Source organism: Callorhinchus milii, unplaced genomic scaffold, assembly GCF_018977255.1.
Source record: "Callorhinchus milii isolate IMCB2004 unplaced genomic scaffold, IMCB_Cmil_1.0 Scaffold1, whole genome shotgun sequence".
Taxonomy (NCBI): Eukaryota; Metazoa; Chordata; class Chondrichthyes; order Chimaeriformes; family Callorhinchidae; genus Callorhinchus; species Callorhinchus milii.
Window position 1 is genome coordinate 75,398,560 of NW_024704742.1, and position 23,600 is coordinate 75,422,159.

The following is a 23,600-nucleotide window of genomic DNA, read 5'->3' on the forward strand; positions in this document are numbered from 1 at the left end:
CACACATGACTTACAGAATTTACAATCTAAATTTTAGAAATGTTATATATGAATTATAAACTAAGATTTCCATTTATTTCAGAAACATAATGAAACATGTCATCGTGTGATCAGCAGTAATCCATGGATGAATTTGGGATAATTATACACCATGATATTGCAAGGTTTATTGCTTCTGTTCTGCAGTTACAAAATTGCATTACTCTCAATAGTAAACGGATGGAGGCAACAAAATACTTAGATGCATTTGAACTTGTGATTTGACAAGCTTTTATTTACAATATGTTGTAACTGTACATGTTGCAGCATAGGAAGCATCAGTTAAAAGATATTTAGTGGAAAGGTACCATGTAACCTCCTGTTCACTTTGTAAACATTTCCTGAACACAGATAAACCAAATTCAGTTAGTTTATTGTATATACATATTTTATATAAGCAGCATGTAAATTGCCAGTTACATTATAGAATCAAAGCAGAGAAAAGGGTGACAAATGCAAGTAATGAATCCTCTAAATGTAACACAATGATCTGCATCTAAATACAAAAGATAAATAAATACATACATTAATACAATGTTAATGTGCAACAGGCTAGAGGTTTGCACCAGGTGGCTTCTCCTCCCATTTACAGAACCGGATAACCTAACCTTCAAAAGGTAGTCAAAGCAGGCCATTAATACTTTATCAAGACTAAAGTAAACAGGAATATGCTACAATTATAGCAAATAAGGGGAAAGAAAAAGAACCATGTAAGAGCGAGTGAAAGCAAAGCCATAGTTAGAAAACAAATGCTAAAAATGATCACAATGCAAGAAACATTTGTAGCATAGAAATTAGAATTATTGGCATTTAGGTACAAGACCTGAGATTGCTGCTATAAGTAAGAAAGCATCGTCAGTTCACAGATCTAAATGAATTGTTAAGATATTTATGGAAATATGAAGACATACAAAATCTGTAACAGATGGACAGCTGCGAGTGGCACAAGATGGCATCTTCTTAATACATTTAAAGCTTTCAATTACCCTTTGTGCTTATCAAGGTGGGGTATATCAGTTTGGTCAAAGTCTTACATTTGACACTAAGTCTTTCTATCAAGGACCTCCTGATAAGGTACAGTATGTCAGTGGGAAGTGAAAGGTCCTTCTAATCTGCACCAACAAAGTGCCCAACCTTAAAAGAGCACCTACTACTGGACCATTTTTGCTCTGATCAAATTGCCAATTTGGTGCCAAATAGTGGGCAGTTCTGTGCTTTAGACTCAGCCTACTGGTTTGAGCATGTTAAATTCCTTTAGTTTGGATCTGAACAGCCAGCAGAGAAAGAACACTTAATTGTATCAGTCTGTTTTGGGGTGCGAATAGAGGTCCAAGGAGAAAGGGCAGTATGCTAAACAAATTGTGCCACCCAATCTCTGACTAGTCCAAAGCTACTGAGTAAATGGATCATTTAAAACCAACAGATCGGTTGTATTTGCATGTTAGATAACTGAAACGGCAGTGGGTATGGTTAGTTCCCTGGATTATGCGTCTGAACTCAAAAGTCATGCAAACGAACAATCATTGCCGGTAAGCCATGCTGGGGGTCATGCAATCACGTCACTGCAAATGAAGAACAAAACATATTAAGAGAAAGAATACTGGCTAATGTATTAACACTTGAACTTCTGTAACATATACATTAAATGTGTTAATAGTTAGTGTAACCAAGTTAAGCAAGTATTGTATCAGGCTTACTTAGTTACTATGATAATGGTCATGTTATTGGTTACAACACAAAAGGGAAAAATTAAAATGCATATGCATTTTTAAATATAATCTCATATTCTTTGGCCTTAAAATTGTGCCTAAATAATAACTAATACTGGTTCAAACACGATTAGAAAAATGAATAAGAGAGGATAAGCAAACAATCTTTTTCAGATGCAATGATCGACATTTAATTATTTGCTATAACTGAATTATTAATAATGAAAATCAGAGTAATGATACTGAGCTACAGTCCAGTTCTATGACAACAGCAGCTTCTATTAGCTTTATAAAGTGCAAATGAAAATCAGGATGGCTTTGCTTGAATGACTAACCATTTGAAGATAATTAAGGGCACCACATAATGCCATTTAAAACTAATCAGTTTTTTCTTAACACAAATGTTAATGGTCAATTGTCACATTCATAGTTTCTGCTAGCATAGCTATTATGCAGCAAGTGCTGGAAGCTCATAGATAAGATTGTAGAAAGAATAACATTGGAAATTACAATTTGTTGAGTATATTGTAAATTAAAAATAACCAATTTAACATAAGACTTGAATAAACTATCTTCAGATGGTTCCCTAGACAAAAAAAAGCAGTTTTTTTAAAATAAATTTGTCTTCATCATGTGTTCCACATCTTACCCGACAGCTTAAAAACAAAAGAAAATCTACTTTCCGTTACTCTTGGAGTTTAATATTACTCTAAAGAATACTTTTTTTAGTCTGAGGATGGAAATCCAAAGATATTGACGCAAAATATATTTAATCTAAATCAACATAAAAACTAATTTTGTCACGTTAACAAACTACTCTGCAATCAGCAGGTATACAGTTTAAGTAGAATTATCCTTTTGAGATCTTATAACCAAGGCCTCTGAGGCTCATACTGCTCAATTCATTTTTGTAAACTGCCGGCAATGTAATAAAGGTATTTTAAATGATTTTCGTTATATTATGTTCCCAATTTATTATAATTTATTTCAGATGGTTTTGATAGAAGCACAATAGATGTACACTTCTAATTCGTAAATTATCCAATATCCATTTCCTATTGCCTTGTTTTACAAAGTCCTGAGACAATAAAGCCCACATAAGAAAATGAGGTATTTTCTAATTTACATTCTCATACAGGTCAGGTAATAACTTGTGAATTTAAGTTCCTTTAATCATCAAGTCTGTGATAATATTTTTTTAGCAATTTTTTTTTCTAAATATAGAAATTTTCCATTTGCTTTAAATTTCCATGATTTAAGGTCATATGCAGCAGACTTACTCCAAACAAGTATTACTATAAATTACTGAAATTTACAAATCATCAGTTTTAAGATCAATTTATCATTAAACATTTACTCAAGATAGAAGATTCTCAATTGTCTGCATAGTTTCTGCTACAAGAATCTCATTTATTGAAGCCACTGAAATCAGAAGTCAGACAGTGTTTTTGCTAGAGCGAGTAGGTTTTTCAATTTTTTTTTGCCATATTTCTATATTCTAGAACGTATAGGAATTGGGGAAAGTAAAAGTATTTATTCTAATGTGTAATAAACGTTTCTAAAAGATTAGCAGGTCAATTTGAATCACTTCCAGTAAATTGCACTACTGTATTTGTAAAACTGATTACAATTTTCCCTGAAAACACACACTGAACTTATCACCATTCAAAAACTCATTTAGGCCCTTGAGTACTGAAATATTCTTAAAAATAAGTTTTATACATCGTCAGAAGAATGTTCTTTACATTTCTCACAACGGAAAAGTTATATAAGACAAATTCAAGAAATAGATAGAACCATAAGAAAAAGCTTCATATGGCTTTTGAAATTAACTGAATTTTTCTGTTTGCAACTGTGTTGGTGCAAAATTGCTGCCACTGTCAAAAGGTCTACAATGACAAAAAGTACATTTATCACTACTAATATTAATCTTTGCATTTGATATAGCGGCTTTTGTGTCACGAGGGCGTCTCAAAGTACTTCATGGCATAGGCTGTAAAGTGGAGTAACCATATTCTATAATAAGGTTATTACTACGTAGCCAATTTGCAAATTTAAGATCAGATGCATTTTAGGTCAAATGCTATGTAGTACAAGATGGCTTTGAAACACAAATTACCATTAAAAAAGTTCTTCACTGACTTAGTTATTCCAATTTAATTTCCTCCTCAAACTTTTTAAAAACAAGAAGTCTAAAAACTGTTGATAATACAAGAGAAATTAAAGACACTGGAAGTTTAATTTTTCAATATATAATTCAACTTATCATCAGGGGACCTCCCAAGTGTTAAGGTCTGAAGTGAGCAACACAAGTTACTCCAAAACTATCCCATAACATTTATACCACAAATGTGCTATAAATTATTAGTATATTTTATTGGACAAAGTTGAAAATGATTTCTCAACATGCAATCACTTTTAACAGAATTGTTTAATTGAGGAATCTGAGAAGTAAGTCAGGCAAATTGGTGAGAACTCAAGTCTGAGGTGATCTTTGTAGTAAAGTTCCTGCAAGTCAGCATGATCTATTTTCTCTAACCGTTCCTCAATTGGATTCCTTAATTAAGGGTCCTGTTTGTAGCATTGAGATCTAAAACACAGAGTCCTAATCATAATTTGCTTTTGTTGTGAGGAGTCTGCAGCCACAGCTGCTACAGGCACAAAAGTGACAAGAAAAAGACTCCCAGATCAATATACATTCTCACCATTTATCCTATAGTTTCAGCCAATTGTTCTCTCATAGAACAGCCACTGGTTGCTGGAAAATGTGTAGTGAAGCTGATTGAAATCTTGCAGTGTTTGAATGTTAGTCAACAGAATAAAGACTTTTAATATTGCCACAACGTTAGTTTGGGTGGTATAGTGGAACATAGTGGATCACTTGCTAAGAAAGACAAAGTTGATAACAAGGGGTAAATACAGCTCCCTCCCCAAGCCCATTTCAGCTCTGTGAGACAGTACAAAATAAATTGAAAAGGAAATCACATGTTCAACTAATGAGCACCAGTAACTGCTTCTACTTTGCAAATGTTCTTAACTGAAGGCAAATTAGTCAATTAGATTGCACATGTATTTGGCGAATATTTGTGTTCATTAATGCAAAGGATGTCAAATGGTGAGGAGTGGAATACCTTTCTACTTTTGGCACTCAGTGACAACACCAATAACACCCAGATATACTTAAAAAGAGAACTGGAGAAATACTTGAGGAAAAATAAGTGTTAATAGGGAAAGTGCAGGCATATGCGGTTAAAGCAGTTAGCTCTGTGGAGGAGCCAGCACCAGCAAAGTCACGATGAGCCAAATGGCTGTAAACATTTGTGATTCTATAATAAACCTCCAGCTATTCAGCCCAGTCAATGTCCTCAAACTTTTCCATTTCCCACTCCAGCTTTCTTTATGATCTTCCTGAGTGAGATTGCCAGTGTAGTGCCAAATTCTAGACTGGCCTGAGCACAAAGAATTGGCTGAGTCAGCTCAAAATTTAAGAGAAATCTAATGTTAAAAGCATATCCATATTTTCCAAATACTGTGCATCAGAGGAAGAATTTTTAATTATCAGCAACAATTAAAAGGATTAAATTCAGGTCTGTGGCAATTTTAGGGCTGAAAACTGAATAAAAAAGTAGCCCTCTCCTTGAATTATGGAAAAGATGGAAAGTGGAACAGTTATTTCCACAGTTGTTGATATACTGCACTTGTGGCATCAAACTTCATACGTGGCCTTAGCAATACATTCAATACGAACATTAGCACAAAGGTTTTTTTTAAAAAATGAATTTCAAAAAAAGGAACTTGATATTTTCCAAGTGGTTGAAGATGGGCAATTACACTATATACTACACAATGTGTGCTCTGGCCGTGGACTGTTTCTTCTACCTTGCTGTAGCTGGTTGGACATGCCCAGGGTATGGTCGCCGTGTGCTTGTTGCTTGTCTCTGTCTCGCTAGGAAAGATTGTCCTGAACCAGTACTAGCAAGTCTGTCTTCTGCTGCTTTCTTATGAAGAGCCATTCCCTAGAGTAAATTCAGAATTTGAATTTAGTACACTTAAGAAACACTTATGCTTGTTTTAGTGTTAGTACTATATAAAAAGTAACTGTTTAGCAATTCCAATGAAAATGCAAGTGAATATGAAATCTGTAAGCTGCAAGGAAATGTGAAGCTATGGAAAAAGAGCTAGAAGGCAAACTATGGCTTAATTTTGCTAAAAGCTTGCAATGTTATTTGTAGTAATAATATTAATTATAATAATAATCCTTGCATTTGATATAGCGCTTTTCACGTCTTCTAGACATCCCAAAGCGCTTCACAGAATATACTTTAAAGTGAATTGACTGTATATTTGTGGGCGAACGCGGCAGCCAATTGCGCACAGCCATGTCCCACAGTCGTAGATTGTAAATGACCAATTTATCATTATTTTTTGTTTTGGAGGGATTATTATTAGGCGTGTGGAGTAAGGAAACTTGCCCAAGGTTTCGTCCTGTGCCTGGAATTGAACTCAGGTCTCTCACTTGCAAAGCGAATGCTCTAACCACTGAGCTACAGGACTCCACAGCCAGTCAGGGTCGGATAATGTAGACTACAGTTTAGAAGGAAACTAAATGGTTCAGATAAACTTCATTCATCCATTCTGTGTTCTTAAAATCAGTTATACATTTTTACTCAATAGGAAAACCCAGCCAACCAATTGATATAAATTTCACTTAAGTATCAAATTTGGAATGTTTAGTTGAAACTGTAAAATAGGATTGCTGCTGTAATTCACCTTCTGACTATTGGCAAACCAGGGAACTAAAGCAGACTGTTTTATTTAAAAAGAAATGCTTTCAGGTCATGCAATGTGATGCCAAATCAAAATTACAGTACATCAGACGTACCTATATTACTAAAAAGAATTTAAATGAAAGAGTTTGCATCACTTGCTTCTCCCCCCATTCTTTTTCTCTGTGGGCTTATTCAAGTAAGTTACTGCTTTCATTTTTGCATTTCCACACCATTTATCTTTGCTCCCAGGCCCTTCTCCACTGCCACAAAATGGCTTAAGATACTATTCCGGTGCGATTCCAGCTAAACATTGGGAGGGCTCAAAGCTTCACAGAATTGATTGTAATGTGTAACCGTATTTTGTAAGCAAATGAGGCAATTAGTTTATGTACAGCATTTCCCCACATACAGCCAAGAAGTGAATGACCAATTTTATTACAGAAGCTGTAAATTGTATTCTTACCATGTTGTACCAGGCACTGACAATCAGTTTCTCCTCATGATCCCTTTGATTCTTTGTCTTCTCATACTCATTCTAAAGGTAAATTAATAAAATCAACACATTTGAGTCCAATAGCATTAGTTGTTCGGTGTCTAGTTCAACAAAACAGTAATATAATTCTAATCCCTTCAGTGCAGGGAAAGGTAGATCAGTGTTTTGGCTCCAGTGGAGACTTCTTATGACCGTTAACTTCGCTGACTTCCTGGAGAGTGGCAGGGTTGATCTGTACTGATGCCTGAACTCCTCTTGCCAAGAAACTCTTAGAAGCCAAACTCTAAGAAAGAATCGCTTGAGATGAGTAGTGAAGGAAAATGAATAGGCATATTGTTGAACATGCTGTAATGACAGCTAACACTGAAAGTGGAATCCAAAAAACTTTCTGTGACAAGACTGACAAGGGAATGTACAGGTCTGTATGCTCGTTCACTGGTGACAACCAGTTTCATGACACACTGCCTGATCACTTGAGCAACCATCTTAAACATCTTGTTTAAGGGTCCAAGCTCCAGAAATAAGGAGGAATCCATCTGATGTTTTGGAAACTGCAAATTAATGTGAATAGAAATTGCTGCTTTCTAGCCCTCTGAAGCCTGCTCGACCCAATGCAATCGAGGAAAGTAAAGTTTAAATTTAGTGACAACTTTATCAGGACTCTGCTGTGCTACTGTTCCCTTGCTCTGAAGCCAATTTTAGCATCTCTATTGCTTCTCCATTTAAGCTTATCTAACTCAGCACTCTCCATGGAAGGTTCAGAAGTGCACTAAAATTCTACAAAATTCTACAGAAAGAGGCAAATAGGGACTCTGCAGCTCAACTTGGCTCCAAGTTGATATGCTTGGCAACGCAATGTTGGACACATGTCTTGCAGCTGTCTTGGAGGTCTGGTTACTGAGCCCGGCTGGTCTTCAGTATTGCTGAGTCAGCCTGGCTCATTGGAATGATTTGGAAAAGCAGACCAGTCACTGGAGCAGGGATTCTTACCTGTTAATGTAAAGGGCGGCATGAAGGGTGCTATATAAATGTAAGTTGTTGTTAACCTGGAAGTCAAAGGCCTAATAAATAGGATAGTCCTAGCTGGACTAGCAGTAGGAAGTTTGTCAGACATTGCTATCAATGACAAGCTATGTGGTTTTATGGTTAGACTCCAGCACTACTCCATTGCTTACTCTGGAGTGCCCAAGTCTCGACTCTTGCCAACATGCATCTAATACTTTCTGGAATTAAATAAGCAGTATCTATCTCTCTGGGAGAGTCCGTATTCCATTCCAGAAAGGGGAATTTCCACGTGTGGGTAGCATGCCACAGAACCTTTAGTCTGGTTTCGATTCTCTTAAATGCTCAGCGTGAAATGTATGAGAGCATTGCCACCATCTTCCAGTCCACAGCTTGGGCACACATTCCTACACAATGACCCATGTCTCCCATCAGTTGGAGGAATGGAGCTTGAGCTACTTGCCTCTCTGCAAACCAAGCAAGGTCCAGTCTATGTCCTGGATATACAAAAGTGTGTTCTTAAACATGGAATCCCTTCCAGCAGCTGTCATCCCAAGCCTCAGTGTTTTCTCATTAGCTATCTAATGAATAGATAGATAGCTAATGAGAAAACACTAAGGCTTGGGTTTCATCTGCTTCCGCATGGTGGGAGGACCTTTACTGGACAGCTTGTGACGTACCAGCCACCTTGATGTCCTCGAGGTCCAGGTCCAATATTGTGTACTAGGTTTACTCAGCACTGGCTGCTTAATCAAGCCCAAATGGGATTTGGCAAATAGACATGCCTGCTGTGAAGCTGTTTCCACATCTGTGGGGCTTAGCAACAGATCTGTCTAAGCTGGAGGCCTCTCTCCCTGCAGCCAGCTCACTGCTTGGTCTTGGACTTCCCGTGGGCTGGAGGAAGCTCTCTATTGAATTGCACTCAACCATAAAGGAGAATTGTTTGGACACTAGACTTTTATGCCACGAGCCTGACCTGCATTCGGACCTTGAAGAGAGATGAGAGCAACCACAATACCATTCAGCACTTCTCCCTGTGGTCCTAACAACCCCCAGAAACTGATAAGAATCAACTGGGACCGATGCCCATAGTATCTTCCAATCAATAGCCTCAATGCCTTCTCTTGAGCCGTGCAGAACCATGATTTCAGTTACGGACACCTGCTATCATAGTCTAATATTCAAACAATGAGTGCAGGGCACAAGAAACCCAGGTGAGTTCGACAGCAGCACAATATCGTCTACAAACAGAAGCACCACAATCCTGTCAGGAATGCCTAGAACAAATATAGCAAGTCCAGCCATCTCAATGCCAAGAATCTTACCCATTGGAAGAGATGAAAAGTCAAAATACAGACAACTATAGAAACATACATGCTCTATATTAATTCTAGATAAATTTCCAGTAGAAATGCAAAGCAACATTTAGCAAATAACAAATAACATTTTCTGCAAATTATACAAACAAATGCTGTACTTTCACTTCATATTTTCCAATTAAAAGCTACAAGAGAACATTACCATTAAAGAGTGAAACATTCGCTCCTTCTCCTGCAGTTGGTTTTTCAGGGCCTGAACCTCAGGGGCTGCTCCCTGGTTCTGTTTGGGATCCAAGGTTCTGATAACCTAAAATACAAAGAGCCGTTACACCATAGAATCTGAACAACTGACAAATGGCTGATAGTAACACACAAACTAACAAAAGAATAGTGGGGCCACTAAAAACTGCAAAACAATTTGGGAGAGGACAAGGCTAGTCCTCATGTCATTAATCCTCATTCTTTTGGATGAATCTTCTCTGCAAACTCAAGTAATAATAGTCCATGGATCAAATGTGGCCCCTATCAGCATGATGCATGCTTGCAACCCAACAGTTTGCTTCATAATTACTCTCACCATCTATTAGTGAAAGCTGTGGCCATGGTAATTATGCTTCTTGAGTATTAAAAATGTGCACCAGAACCACAAGGTTTACCTACAAAAAAAAGTGTATACTACAAGTTACATAATTGTACAACATGCCATAAAAATCACTTCAAGGTTAGGAGCAAGCTGAGATGAACAAATACTCCACGAGACACTATGATTTCTGTGTTGCTGGTGGGACCGGGAGGAGAGGGTGGAAAAGAGAGCAAGGCGAGGGAAGGAGTAGAGAGCGAATGGTGTCTGTGGAGGGAAAGAGGCCAGGATTGAACAGTGGAAGTGGGGGCGGATAAATATTTTGGAACTTTTGCTCGATTACCTTTGGGGTCCAGGGAGTATTTATGCAGAACTTTCCCCCAGGAGATAGTGGGTGGGGTGAAGTCCATTATAGGGTAGGTATTGCGTGGTCTGTGGAGGGTGCAGGCATGATGGGCCGAATGGCCTTTTGTCGTTCCATGCCTTCTCATGTTCAACAACTTCATCTGCAGTATCCTCCATTTCCCTAACTGTGCAACACAGCAATTCAAAGTCTTTAAAGGAGACTCCTGTAATTTTATTACAAGCTTGGATTGAATGTCTCTACTAAAATCAACATTAGAACTCTCATTATAGTAATTCCTGAAATGAAAATATGAAGGAAAAAAAAAAGCAAGTTCACCAGGTTGTTTAGCGGTAGAGATCAAAGTCGGCCTACACTTTGTATGTATGGAATGAGATTTTTGTTTGACCCAATTAGAGAGGCTTCATCACTCACACAATGGCCCAGTCCAGCATGGACCAGAGAATGTGTCAGATGGAAGATGATCAGTTTTCTATTTAAAATTCTACTGGATCCAACTTTTGAACAAAAACAAATAAATTTAAAAAAACTTACAGCAAAATGAAAGGAGGGTAAAGAGAATACATATTTCAAAAGATTGAGGATTATTGACAGTTAATCTACACTTTTTATATTCAGAGCTTTGCCGTATAAAGTATTAATTAGCCAAATATAGTGGCAAGTATAACAATACAAGTAATTTCGTTTATGACCACAACTGATTGGATATTCTGAAGACAAAGCTAAATGCAGTATTGCTCAACTGAGAACAAGCTAAGAAAATGAAAGAAAAACTGTCACGTAGTCATCTCAAATGCATCACGAATTGAAGTTGAATTCCTATTGTACAAAAATGTAGTTATTCTGTTTGCTAAATAGATTTTGCTTTGACCTGGTAATAAAGAAAATGGAGGTCAAAATGCTCCCATGATAGTAAACCTTGCATTTGGTCTAGTGCATTATCGCATTGCCAAGAGTATGCTTCACAGGATTTATGATGAAGTGTAATAACTATGTATTTTGCAGACAAATGTGGCAGCCAGAAATGTCAAACAGCCATGAAGTGAATGAACAATTTTATTTGGGAGATTGTTGGTCAGAACACTGGGAACAGTGACACAGAATCTTTATCATCCACCTGGACAGGGATATGGCCCTTGGTTTAATGTCTCATCTGAAGGACAGCACCTACAAAAATGCAGCAGACTCTTAGCACTGCATCTGTGACAGCCTAGACTGAATTCAAAGTCCTAATGTGGTGCTTGAACCCACAACATTTGACTCAGAGCTGCGAGTACTACCAACTGAGCCAGGCTGACATACTGAAGTACAGTCATCAAATAGAGTATGAGCAATGAATCAGATAAGACAAAGCTCAAGATGAGCTTCTAGAAATCAATTGAATACCAATTTAAAGAAAATCAAGTAATGATAACTCATTAAATTTTCAATCCAGTATACACGAATATAGAGAAAACATTCTTGGGGTGTCAAGCCAATTAGGCTGGATATAACTTACAAATATTTTGTCCAATTTAAATGTAATTGATGCATTTCAATACTGTGACTCTGGAGTGCCAACCTAGGCATGAGATGACAGTTTAACATTCCTACCTAAAAATGGATCCTATTGGTGTTAACAATTACTTTGATCCACCAGCTTCTCAGGTATTAACAAATTACAAATAACTGGATTCTCAAATATCAAAAATAACTAGATTCTCAAGAGCTTTCTGACATTACCAAAGGTCAAAGATTCATTGCTCATACTCTATTTGATGACAGTCCTTTTTTTTTCAAACTATGAAATAAGGTCCTTTGAGGAAAGCTGTACCTGTGTTTCTCAGGCAGATTAGGTACAGCTTTATCTTACATTAGATCTGATAATCTTGTTTCTTTTTAATGGAACTATGCATATCAAACAAACTACAGCTAGGATTAGAACTAGGGGAATGAAACGGCTTCTCTATTGGAATCATAAAATAGCTTCTCCATCCTACAAAGGACTGGATATGAACAGATCAACTTTTGGATCCTGAACACAAGAAATCTTGCTGACCAGTTTCGACTGAAATGTTGATAAGGCATAGTAATTTTCAATGAAACTATTTAATTGTATTTGCCTGAAATTCATGATAAATGTTCCATTATACGACACAATTAATGTGCATTTGATAGGAGATCTGCAATGGCTAAGGGAACAAGTCAGCCCAAATTCATTCTATTCAGTAGAAGGGTGAGTAGTCTACTCAGCTGTAATATAGATCTTATTGAAATTCTTCAATTTCTTATGGATAGCTTGTAAAAAGCACTTTCAATCTTTTTTGATAGGAAGCATCAATTTTCATCCTCTCCCTTAAGTCAAAAATGGGATGGAACTCTTTTTGAGATTCAACAAAATAGGATCAAATCCTATTTACATTGGAATGTTAAAAGGCTAACAATTGTTGACTGAGTTACCAAGGAAGGTAATTGAGAACATAAAATAATTCAAGAGTCACTAAATTAGATTCTGGAGAAAAAAAGGATTGAACGATATGGTGAAATGACTGGGTGGTGGGGTTGACATAAGAAAAACATGGAGGGTTTCAACAGCGTGGGGGAAAAAGGTAGTAACTATCCTGGGTAAGGTTGGGAAACTGAACGGATGAGGGCTGGGCTATATGGATTGAAGGACGGTTGGGGGTTGAAAAAGACCAAGGTTCTACACTGGCTCCATGAGATGGACCAGGCATTCATGCAGGTCAATATGATCAGCGCCTAAGATGAGAATGCTGACTGAAACACCTGTTTATAAACTACCTAAAGAATAACAGCCAGCAGATTCTTATCTGAACAACTTCAGCCTTTTTTAAAAAAAAATGGACATCCAAATTGAACTTGGGAAACAATCTAGCATGCCTAGACTTCCAAAATGAGTTGACAAAGTACCATATAAGAGACTCCTTCATAAACTGATGTCACTAGGTATCAAGGGTAAATCATAAATTCAAAATTGATTGAAGAGAACCAATGCAGAGGGTATTGTTAGAGAAACTTGGTCAAATGGGGAGAGCTCATGTAGAGGTATTATTTGAGGTGTCTCACAGATCTGGACTGGGACTTCTTCTATTCCCTGAATATATTAATGACCTAGATTCAAAGACATAGTGCAATGAAGTTAAATTTGCAGTTGGCACCAAGTTGGGGAAACCTTGGAATCAGAAAAGACAGCAAAGGTCTTACAAATCGAGCTTGAAAGGGTATATAAGTGGGTTGTTGACTCCAAGATAGCTGCATACGGGAAGCAAAAGAGAAGTAGACAAGGCCTGAAAGAGATCTGAGTATTAGTTGACTCTTTGCTTTCCATGTCAACACATGAAAAATATAAGAGTAGGGTTCAGTGATGATAGTTGAAGCTAGAGAGAATACATGTGAGGTCATAAGCATTTGAATTATGTCTGAAAGCAAACCTCTTCATAGAGGCACTTAATGCTGCAAAAGAGCAATCAGAACCGAGTTAAATGCTAGGTTTTTAGCCCATCACTGGTATCAATATCAGTCTCAAGTGGAGTCCTGTAGTTCAGTGGTTAGAACACTCGCCTCGCAAGCGAGAGACCTGGGTTTGATTCCTGTCAGGGTGAAATGTTAGGAAGTTTCCTTACTCCACATGCCTCTGTTTACCTAGCAGTAAGTAGGAACCTGGTTGTTAGTCGATTGGCGGGTCGCATTTCCAGGGGTAATAAGTCCTTCAAAAAAAAAAATGGGTCATTTCAATCCATGACTGTTTGTGGAACACTGCTGTGCGCAATTGGCTGCCGCATTTCGCCCATAAAATATACAGTCAATTCACTTTACAGTATATCTGTGAAGCACTTTGAGTTGTCTCGAAGACATGATAATGCACTACATCAAATGCAAAGATTGATTATTTATTTAATTAATACGCTGGGAGGCAGCAATAAGCACATTTATATATTGCCATATCAGTTGAATTCAGATCTCCAGAAATCATGCTCAAGTTGCACAGTGCTCTAGTCAGGCAGCACCTAGAGTAACGTGGACAGTTTGGTTGCTGTGACATAAGGGGAATGCCCAAACCCGAGAAGCAATGGAAAGGAGAGCAATAAAGGTGATCCCCAGTGTTTGAAGAATGAACTATGAGCAGTGATTAGACAAGCCAGGGCTCTTCTGTCTTGAAAGAGACATCTCAAGAGACGACATATTCAGGAGTTACTAAGAAGGCTAAGATGGAGACCAGAATCCTGGATTCATTTAAGAAACAGCTTAATGCTGTAAATGAGAGGACATTAAGTGGGTATTCTGAAAGGACAAGATCAAGTGGATTGAAGGGTCTTCATCATCTAAACATTTCTTTTTGTGACAAAATTATATTAAGGTTTCAAACACTATAGAAGTATACAATATCCTATGAGTAAACATTAATATACTGCTCTATTACATTAAAATACATTTAATTAACTTAATTTTAATAATCTTTTAAATTATAGTTTCAGGTAATTTCATAATCCATCTTTCCCCATATAAATAAAAATCTGAAAGCGTATACTAACACTCTTTGCCTTTTCCAGGTATTTCTTGTATCTGTCCTCCATTTGTTTCATATCTTCATCTTTCTTTCTCAGAGACTCTTGAAGCTCCTCAATCTTTTGAGCTACACAAAGCAGAAAGGCTGGTTTAGCATAAACAAGTTTGCATTGTGATTCAGCTTTTAAAAGACAAACTGTCAATTTCAATATTTTGCTAATACATAGCATGTAGGTGTGTAACTGGCTGTTTGTGAACTGAGGTTTTTGAAGTACCATGGCCACAATAACGCTCTGCTAGCACCCAATGGAGAAAACAGTCACTAGTTTAAGTCAATCTCCTCCAATTTAATCACCAGAGTCAAGCTTCTGAAATATCTCTTAAGTCCAATCTTGTAATATCTTACTATACAGAAAGCAAGTTTAGGGGGAGTATTTTCTGTTCAAAGTAGCACATAGAATAGAAACGTATAATTTATGTACATTTTACATGTACCTCCCACCCCAGCCCCTACCAATCCCTCCCTCCACACCTTTGAACCTGTCTCCCCCTCCTCTCTCATCACTACCATAACCCGCATGAAACCTACCACCTGCTCCCTCGACCCCATCCCTAACCCCCCCTCCTTACCTTCCAGCTCCACCTCCTTATCCCTTTACTCATTGACATTATAGACTTCTCCCTGTCCTCTGGTACTGTTCCCACCCCAATAAAATACACCGTCATCACTCCTATACTTAAAAACCCCTCCTTGGACCCTTCACTACTCCCAAGCTACTGCCCCATTGCCAACATCCCTTTCTTCTCCAAGGTCCTGGAATGAGCTGTTGCTTCCCAGCTTTGCTCCTTCCTCTCCCGCCACTCCCTTCTCGAACCCCTCCAATCGGGTTTCCGTGCCGCCCACAGCACAGAAACACGCGATCAAAGTGACAAATGACATTCTGTCCATCTGTGACCAGGGCTCCCTCTGCCTTCTCGTCCTCCTTCACCTCTCTGCTGCTTTCGACTCTGTCAACTACTCCATCCTCATCCACCGCTTCTCCTCTCACCTCAACCTTCACGGCTCTGTCCTTGACTGGTTCAGATCGTACCTCTCACATCACCCTCCACTTCATCTCCACAAACGGCTTCTCCTCTAGCCCCCGAACCGTCTCATGCAGCGTTCCTCAGGGCTCTGTCCTTGGTTCCCTCCTCTTCAATATCTAAACGCTCCCTCTTGGTGACATCATCTGCAGACATGGAATCAACTTCCACATGTGTGTGAATGACACCCAAATCTACCTCTCTGCCTCCACCTTTGACTCCAGGACCACTACTGTCCTGACAGGATGTCTGGCAGACATCAAGTCCTAGATGAGAGCTAACTTTCTTCAGTTGAACATCAACAAGACCGAGGCTCTCCTGATTGGCTCCCGTCAGCGCCTCCTCACCATCCATGGTCCCAGAGATAGGGTGGGGCGAAACCATTGAGGGCTTTGTAGGTGAGGCCCAGGATTTTGAACTGGATCCTCTGAAGGAAAGGGAACTAATGGAGTCGGGAGAATGGGGTCACAGAGTTTGGTGCAGGAGAGGACACGCGCTGCAGAGTTCTGGATAATCTGCAACCTGTGGAGGGAGGAGTTGGGAAGGCCGACAAGCAGGGCGTTTGCATAGTCGAGCCTGGAGGTGATGAAGGCATGAGCAAGAGTTTCAGCGGCCTGAGGTTGAGGTAGTGGCAGAGTTGGGCGATGTTACAGGGGTGAGGGAAGGCAGAGCGGGTCATGGCTTGAATGTGGGGAAGAAAAGACAGTTGAGGGTCGAACAAGACACCTCGGTTCCTGACTGGCTTGGTGAGTTGTATTGTGCAACAATGGAGGTTGATGCTGCCAGAGCCTGAGGTGCTGAGGCGCTGGCACGATCCAATCTGGAAGGCCTCAGTCTTGTTCACATTCAACTGTAGGAAGTTTGCCCTCATCCAGGACTTGATGTCCAACAGACAGTCTGTCAGGACAGCAGTGGTCCTGGAGTTGAGGGTGGAGGCAGAAAGATAGAGTTGGGTGTCATCCTCATACATGTGGAAGTTGACCCCATGTCTGCGGATGATGTCACCAAGGGGGGGCATGTAGATATTAAAGAGGAGAGGGCCAAGGACAGAGCCCTGGGGGTCGCCAGACGTGACAGTGCGGGGGCTGGAGGAGAAACTGTTAAAGGCAACAAAATGGAGATGGTAAGAGAGATAGGAATCGAACCAGGCAAGGGCAGGTCTGCGAAGATTAAGTAAGGAGGAGAGGCGGTGTATGAGGATGGAGGACAAGGAGGCAGAGGGAGCCCTGATCACAGATGTTCAGAATGTCACTAGTGACTTTGACCAGGGCTGTTTCCGTGCTGTGGGCAGCCGGGATTGGAGGGGTTCAAAGAGGGAATGGCGAGAGAGAAAGGAGCAGAGCTGGGACGCGACGACTCGTTCCAGGACCTTGGAGAGGAATGGGAGGTTAGAGATGGGGTGGTAGCTGGACAGGAGGGATGGGTCCAGGGAAGGTTTTTTTCAGGATGGGGGTGATGACAGCTGTTTTTAGGGGGGTTGGAACTGAACCTGTTGACAAGGAGAGGTTGATGACGTCGGACAGGAGAGGGGCCAGAAGGTGGAGCTGGGAGATGAGGAGAGAGGTGGGGATGGGATCGAGGGAGCAGGTGGTGGGTTTGAGTTTGCGAACAATCGCAGAGAGGGAGAGATAGGGTCAAAGGAGTATGGGAGGGGGATGGGTCATGAGGGAGAGGTGATGTGGGGTTGGCTGTGGACAGGGCAGAGGTTGCTGAACTTATCCCCACGATTTTGGTTTTGAGGAAATCCAGCATCTCACAGTTGGAGTTTGAGGAGAGGGTGGGCGAGGTGTGGCAAGGTGGCACACACCACCTTGCTAAGCCAGTCCAGAACCTTGGGGTCTTGTTTGACCCTCAACTATCCTTTCTACCTCACATCTGTGCCATGACCCGCACTGCCTTCCCCCACCTCCACAACATCGCCCAGCTCTGCCACTGACTCACACTGCAGGCCACTGAAACCTCATACATGCTTTCATTACATCGAAGCTCGACTTTGCAAACTCATTAATTGTTGGCCTCTCCAACTCTTCCCTCCAGAGGCTGCAGACCATCCAGAATTCTGCAGCCCATGTCCTCTCCTGTATTAACCTCTGCGACCCTATCTCCCCCATTTTTGCCCAACTCCATTGGCTTCCCATCACACAGAGAATACAGTTCAAGATCCTGGTCCTCACTTTCAAAGACTTCCATCGTCTTGCTCCCCCTACCTCTCCGACCTCCTAACCCCCTACCATCCTGCTCGCTTCCTCCGCTCAGCGGGCTCCAGCCTGCTTCACGTCCCCCACCTCACTCGCCCCACTATTGGTGGGCAGGCCTTTTGCCACTCTGCCCCCACCCTTTGGAACTCCATCCCGCAGTCTCTCCGTCTCGCCCCCTCCCTTGCCACCTTTAAGACCCATCTCAAGATCCTCCTCTTCGACTGTGCTCTCGATCTCCCTGCGTCCCCCCCTGCCCTCCAGCCTCCCCGACCTCGGGTCCATAACTCTGTCTGTCCAGCGCCTTGGGACATCCTCCCGACGAGAAAGGTGCTATACAAATGTAATTTTGTTGTTGCATTACTTGAACAGCAGCAAATGATTCAGCGAAAGCAAGCCTCACGCAGAACAGACCCAGTACCGTGCTTTACTGGGTTTGGGGTGACTCAAGAAGAGACTCTCTGGCAATGTCTAGAAGTAGGATCAAGGACGAATATATTCACTGATGAAACGAGATCTTCTGAGAATAGATTGAAAATTCAAGGCAAATCTACTATTGTTTTATTTGGAAGGTGTAGTACAGGGAATATATCTTATTTACACCATGAACAGTTCTCAAAGGCTCTCGTCAATATCTGACTTAAATTCGTACGACACTTTGATTAGACCACATTGGAGTACAATTCTGGTCTCCACGCTCCAAGAGTATCGCAACGAGTGCAGTTTAGGATTAGTACAATGATATTAGGTTACTGCTATCAGGATAGAGTGGATAGGTTAGCGCATTTTTTTGTTAGTGAAGAGATGTTTAAGAAGGATCTAATAGAGGTTACTATAATGTCAGATTTTCACATGAGGGAGAGGGGAATAAAAGGGCATAGAAGGTAATAAGGATTGGGTGAAGACTCATTAGCATGGACTAGATGGTGCAAGTGGCCTGTTTTTCATGCTGTACATTCTTTGCAAATCTTTGTAAATTCATCACTATGTGCTATACTGTCATGACCCTTTATTTTGCCTTAAACAGGAATTGCATGTGATTATTGTACAAATATTGTAACAAGGGAGTGTAAATAATGAGTTTCTTTAAATGAAAAGTGATGAAAAATTAGTTTCTGGATTAATTTAAAAATTAAGAAAACTTACAGCTATTGTTATATTTTGGCTCCAAATCGTCAATGTAAGCTCGCTTCTTCTGAAGTTCAGTGTGAGCTTCGTGCAGTTTTTCCCTGAAATAGCCAAATACAATGTTATAACTCTTAAAACATTAAAAAGTGGAATTAATGGAAAGACAATTTCTACTAATTTGTGGTATTCATGAATACTTAAGGAAAATACTATTTTAGAAGCTTGTCCTGAAATCTCTCAAATCACCAGTTGTGCATTTCGACATGGCATTTACTTTAAATAAGGTTATCTCACAAATGCTGAAGCATAATCAAAGATTGCGTGTGGGGTGGGGAGGGGGGGAAGAGAAAGAGAGAAATGGATCATAGTAATGAAAAATTTATATTTTTGATATTGTGATTATCTTCTCAATTTTTGATCAAGAAAGCAGATCAAATTGCTTGAAATCAATCCCAAGAAATTGATACAATTAGATTTTTCCCCCTGCAAGATGCTTTAAAGATTAAAGAAGCACATATTGAATCTTAGATCAGACATAGATGGTAGTGCAGTTGCTTGACATGGGGAAACCTTACCAAGGGAAGTAATCCATTTTTCTTTTTCACACGTTATTCTCAATATATCAAAAACATTCTCATGCAACAGTGCTCTAGAAGTGGGGATTCTTAGACCTGCATTCAGCAGCAATCTTCCAAATGGAACAACCTGTTCTCTTTCTCTGACAAATCCAAACAATAGTGTTTAATAAAAAAAGGTGTTAATTATCAACTTTAAAAATATTATCAAAGAACTCTTTACAAAATCATTGGCATATTGAGCTTTTATCAGCCAAGCTCCCAAAGCACCCCCACAAATACAAATGAAAGAAGGGTGCATATTTTATTGGATTGAATGTTTCTGTGATAGATGTATATTCACGGGTTTATAATGTCTCAGAACTTATTACAATATGCAGGGTAAGGAATAAAGTATCCACCAAAGCAGTGTTCACTATCAGTCTAGACTATGTACTATAAAGTCCTGTATGATTCTCAAACACATAACCAAATAAAAAGCATTTCTGAAACTAAATTTTCCCACAGATCCAAGGAACACCATACCAATAATGGGCTTAAAACACTGATGTGCAATCTGGATTTGCCTGCAGAAATTTACCCAGAAAGATATTGCATCAGTTTGGAGTTCCTGTGGGCTGACGTGTCACATGTTCAGTTACTGGCAGGAGTCAATATTTACAAATTCAGAACATCACTTTCACTTTTTGATTTCAATGCGAGTCTCATGATCTGTTCAGGATTTGCCAATATCAATAGGGCTGAAATGAATCTCACTTCCTACAACTAAGTTTGCTTAATTCACCATATAATTTAATCACGATTGTGTTATACTTCCAAGTTAGTAAGTTCATTGTGGTGGTAAAAGGGATGGTCTTTCAAGGAAGAGAAGGAGATACAGAAACAACTGCTTTTACATGATGGACAAAGCTTTCCCACTAGTTTTAATTAAAATAAACTTGCTGCCTAGACTCTGAAGTTCTGATCACCCTTCCACATTTATTTTTTTGTTTCTGGATTGTTTACCCTGACCAAACTCTGTACACCCAACTCACCAGTTCTAGCCAGGGTCCACTGGCTTCCCATCACCGAACGGATCGACTTCAAGATCCTCACACTCTTATTCAAATCCATTCACTCCCTGGCACCTCCCTACCTCTCTGAACTCCTCACTCCCCAATCCACCACCTGGCGCTTCCAATCGACTGGCACCAGCCTCCTGCTCATCCCTCGCACCTTCCGCTCCACCATTGGAGGTCCATTGGACATTGCGCTTTCAGCCACTACCCCCCGAAATTCTGGAACACTCTCCCTCAATCCCTCCGCCTTGCCCCTTCTCTCCCTTTTTCAAGTCCTGCCTGAAAACCTTCCTTTTCGACCATGCTTACGGCCACCTTTCCACCACCCCCCCAGTTCAGTCAGGCTCTGCCACTGTTAAGCGCTCTGAGAGACTACCCTGCATGGAGGGCGCTATATAAGTGCAAGTTGTTGTTGAGCGCTTATTTGTTGTGTTCCTGTTTGTGCTCTGCGTTGAAGGTGGTGGTAGAGGTTTCTCCCAGGAGTAACATCCGCGCCATGACCAGCACTGCCTACCACCACCACCTCTGCAATATTGCCAGATTCCGTCACCCCTCAGGCTGCCGAAACCCTCACCCACGCATTCGTCACATCAAGGCTCGATTACGGGAACGCCCTCCTCAACGGCCTTCCCAACTCTTCCCTTCACAAGCTGCAGGTCATCCAAAACTCTGCAGCTCGTGTCCTCTCACGCACCAGGCTCTGCGACCCCATCACTCCCACCCTCGCCTGACTCCACTGGCTCCCCATCCCCCAGAGGATCGAGTTCAAGATCCTCGTCCTCACCTTTAAAACCATCCATAGCCTTAACCCCTCCTACCTCTCTGACCTGTTGACTCCCTACCAACCTGCTCACTCCCTCCGTTCATCAGACTCCGGTCTGCTCCATGTCTACCGCCCAACCATCGGTGGCCAGGCTTTCAGCCTCTCTGCCCCCACACTCTGGAACTCCATCCCATGGTCCCTTCACCTCGCTTCCTCCCTTACCTCCTTCAAGGCCGGTCTCAAGACCCTTCTCTTCGACTGTGCCTTTGGTCTCCCTCCCACCCCTCACCCCTACACCACCCCTCCCCCATGCCTCCCCCATCTTGGGTCCTGACCCCTGACTGTCCAGCGCCTTGGGATGTCATCCTAACGTGAAAGGCGCTCTATAAATGTAATTTTGTTGTTGGGTCAGGATACAATACAGACTTTTCGCATATGGGTGTTTGTTCAAACCCAGGCTAGATACACTGGAGTGAAAGTGTGTGCCCTCTCACTGCCAATTATAAAGCTTCTAAATGAAAGGAGTTTGGGGAGTGTCAATTCAGTTCTACAAGGATACAGTTGGAAAACGTTTATGAAAAATTATTTTGGAAAGACTTACATGAATAAGTGAGTGATGGCAAGAGTGTTTTAAAACACTGGTTTCAAATTAATTACTGAGTTGTTAAATTGGATTTGAGCACATCCATAAACATACCACTCTCAGCACACCCACCATGAAAGTGACTCAGTAACTTGGATGAAAAATCTAGTTAAATCTGTTTACTTGCTTTCATTGTTCGTATCTCACCAGCCACACAAATGTTTGGGGTAAGAATAGGCAGAAGTGAAGTAAATGAAGTAAACTCCATGAAGTAAATTCAAATCCCTTCATGGAGCAAACGTATAGCCCCTCTGTATTGCCAAACCCTTAGTTTTAGAAAATTTCCTGGCCTGCAACATTCCTGCATAAGGAATGAAGGAATTTTGAGGTACACCGCGTTCCATGAGACACAGCATTTTGTTTGTGATAGGAGATGTCTTCCAAAGTGGGGGTGGGGGGCAACTTTTGCAATGGGTGTTCAGTATGACTATTTTTGTTTATGGTCAAGACGATGGAAACTGTACAATTTAGGAACAATCCAACAATCCAGGTCAGTTGTAGGTTCATAAAAATAGCGTGTATGGTAAATTTAAAAAAATTACTTACAAGTGTTCTTCCAGTTTCTTCTTCAGAAGCATTGACTGAAAAAAAAGTGTAAAGTTCATTCAAAATGTAAAGCTAAGTTGTAGAGGCATCAAGTTTCCAAAACAATTCAATAGATGTATAGCAAACCAATTGATCAATTATTAATTAACTTCAGGGATTCATTGATATTTCTAAATATGTGTTTGATATTACCAAAAAGTTAGTAGATACTGCTTTAAAATGCTATTTAAATAAAACCATACTCACAATAGCCTATAGCAGATAGCATGCGAAGAAATAGAGATCATATATTAGTATGAAGCAAAAATAGCAGCGAACAGTTGAAACTGTAATGTTTAGCAATGTTGAACAGAAAAGTTTAATTCATTTAGTTTCTGACACATGCATGCTTGATTGGCATCAAGAGCACTTTCATCATGTCTCCTGATTATTCATATGCATTTCATTATATATATAGCAATTTCAAATACATTCAACAACTTGCACTTATATAGTGCCCTCCACGGAGGGCAGCGTCTCAACAGTACTTAACAATGGTGGAGCCGGACTCCAAGTGGGGGAGGGGGTGGGAGGTGACATCACCAAGAGGGAGGTTGAGGAGTTTAGATCCGTAACAGAAGGTTTTAAGGCAGGACTTGAAAAAGAGGAGGGGGCAAGGCGGAGGGATTGCAGGAGAGTGTTCCAAAGTTTCAGGGTGTAGTGGCTGAAAGCTCGACCTCCAATGGTGGAGTGGAGGATGCGAGGGACAAGCAGGAGGCCAGTGCCAGTCAAGCGGAGGTGCCGGGTGGTGGATTGTGGGGTGAGGAGGTCAGAGAAGTAGGGAGGTGC

The 23,600-nt window shown here is 40.4% G+C and overlaps 1 protein-coding gene across 2 annotated transcripts in view; it reads right to left on the reverse strand.

Moving 5' to 3' along the window:
- Positions 1 to 253: 253 nt before the first annotated feature.
- The window catches only part of hook3 (hook microtubule-tethering protein 3), a 73,412-nt gene continuing 50,065 nt past the window's right edge, over positions 254 to 23,600 (reverse strand). The window contains exons 18-25 of one of the 2 annotated variants that reach the window (XM_007891938.2): positions 23,019 to 23,024; positions 22,773 to 22,807; positions 19,206 to 19,288; positions 14,808 to 14,908; positions 9,534 to 9,638; positions 6,981 to 7,052; positions 5,628 to 5,764; positions 254 to 1,601 (exon numbers count right to left, since the gene is read on the reverse strand). In XM_007891938.2, coding sequence (XP_007890129.1) covers positions 1,586 to 1,601; positions 5,628 to 5,764; positions 6,981 to 7,052; positions 9,534 to 9,638; positions 14,808 to 14,908; positions 19,206 to 19,288; positions 22,773 to 22,807; positions 23,019 to 23,024 — 555 coding nt within the window. In that variant the 3' untranslated portion in view covers positions 254 to 1,585. Of the gene's footprint in view, positions 5,765 to 6,980; positions 7,053 to 9,533; positions 9,639 to 14,807; positions 14,909 to 19,205; positions 19,289 to 22,772; positions 22,808 to 23,018; positions 23,025 to 23,600 lie in introns of both variants that reach the window. The other variant, XM_007891939.2, reaches the window with a different exon arrangement.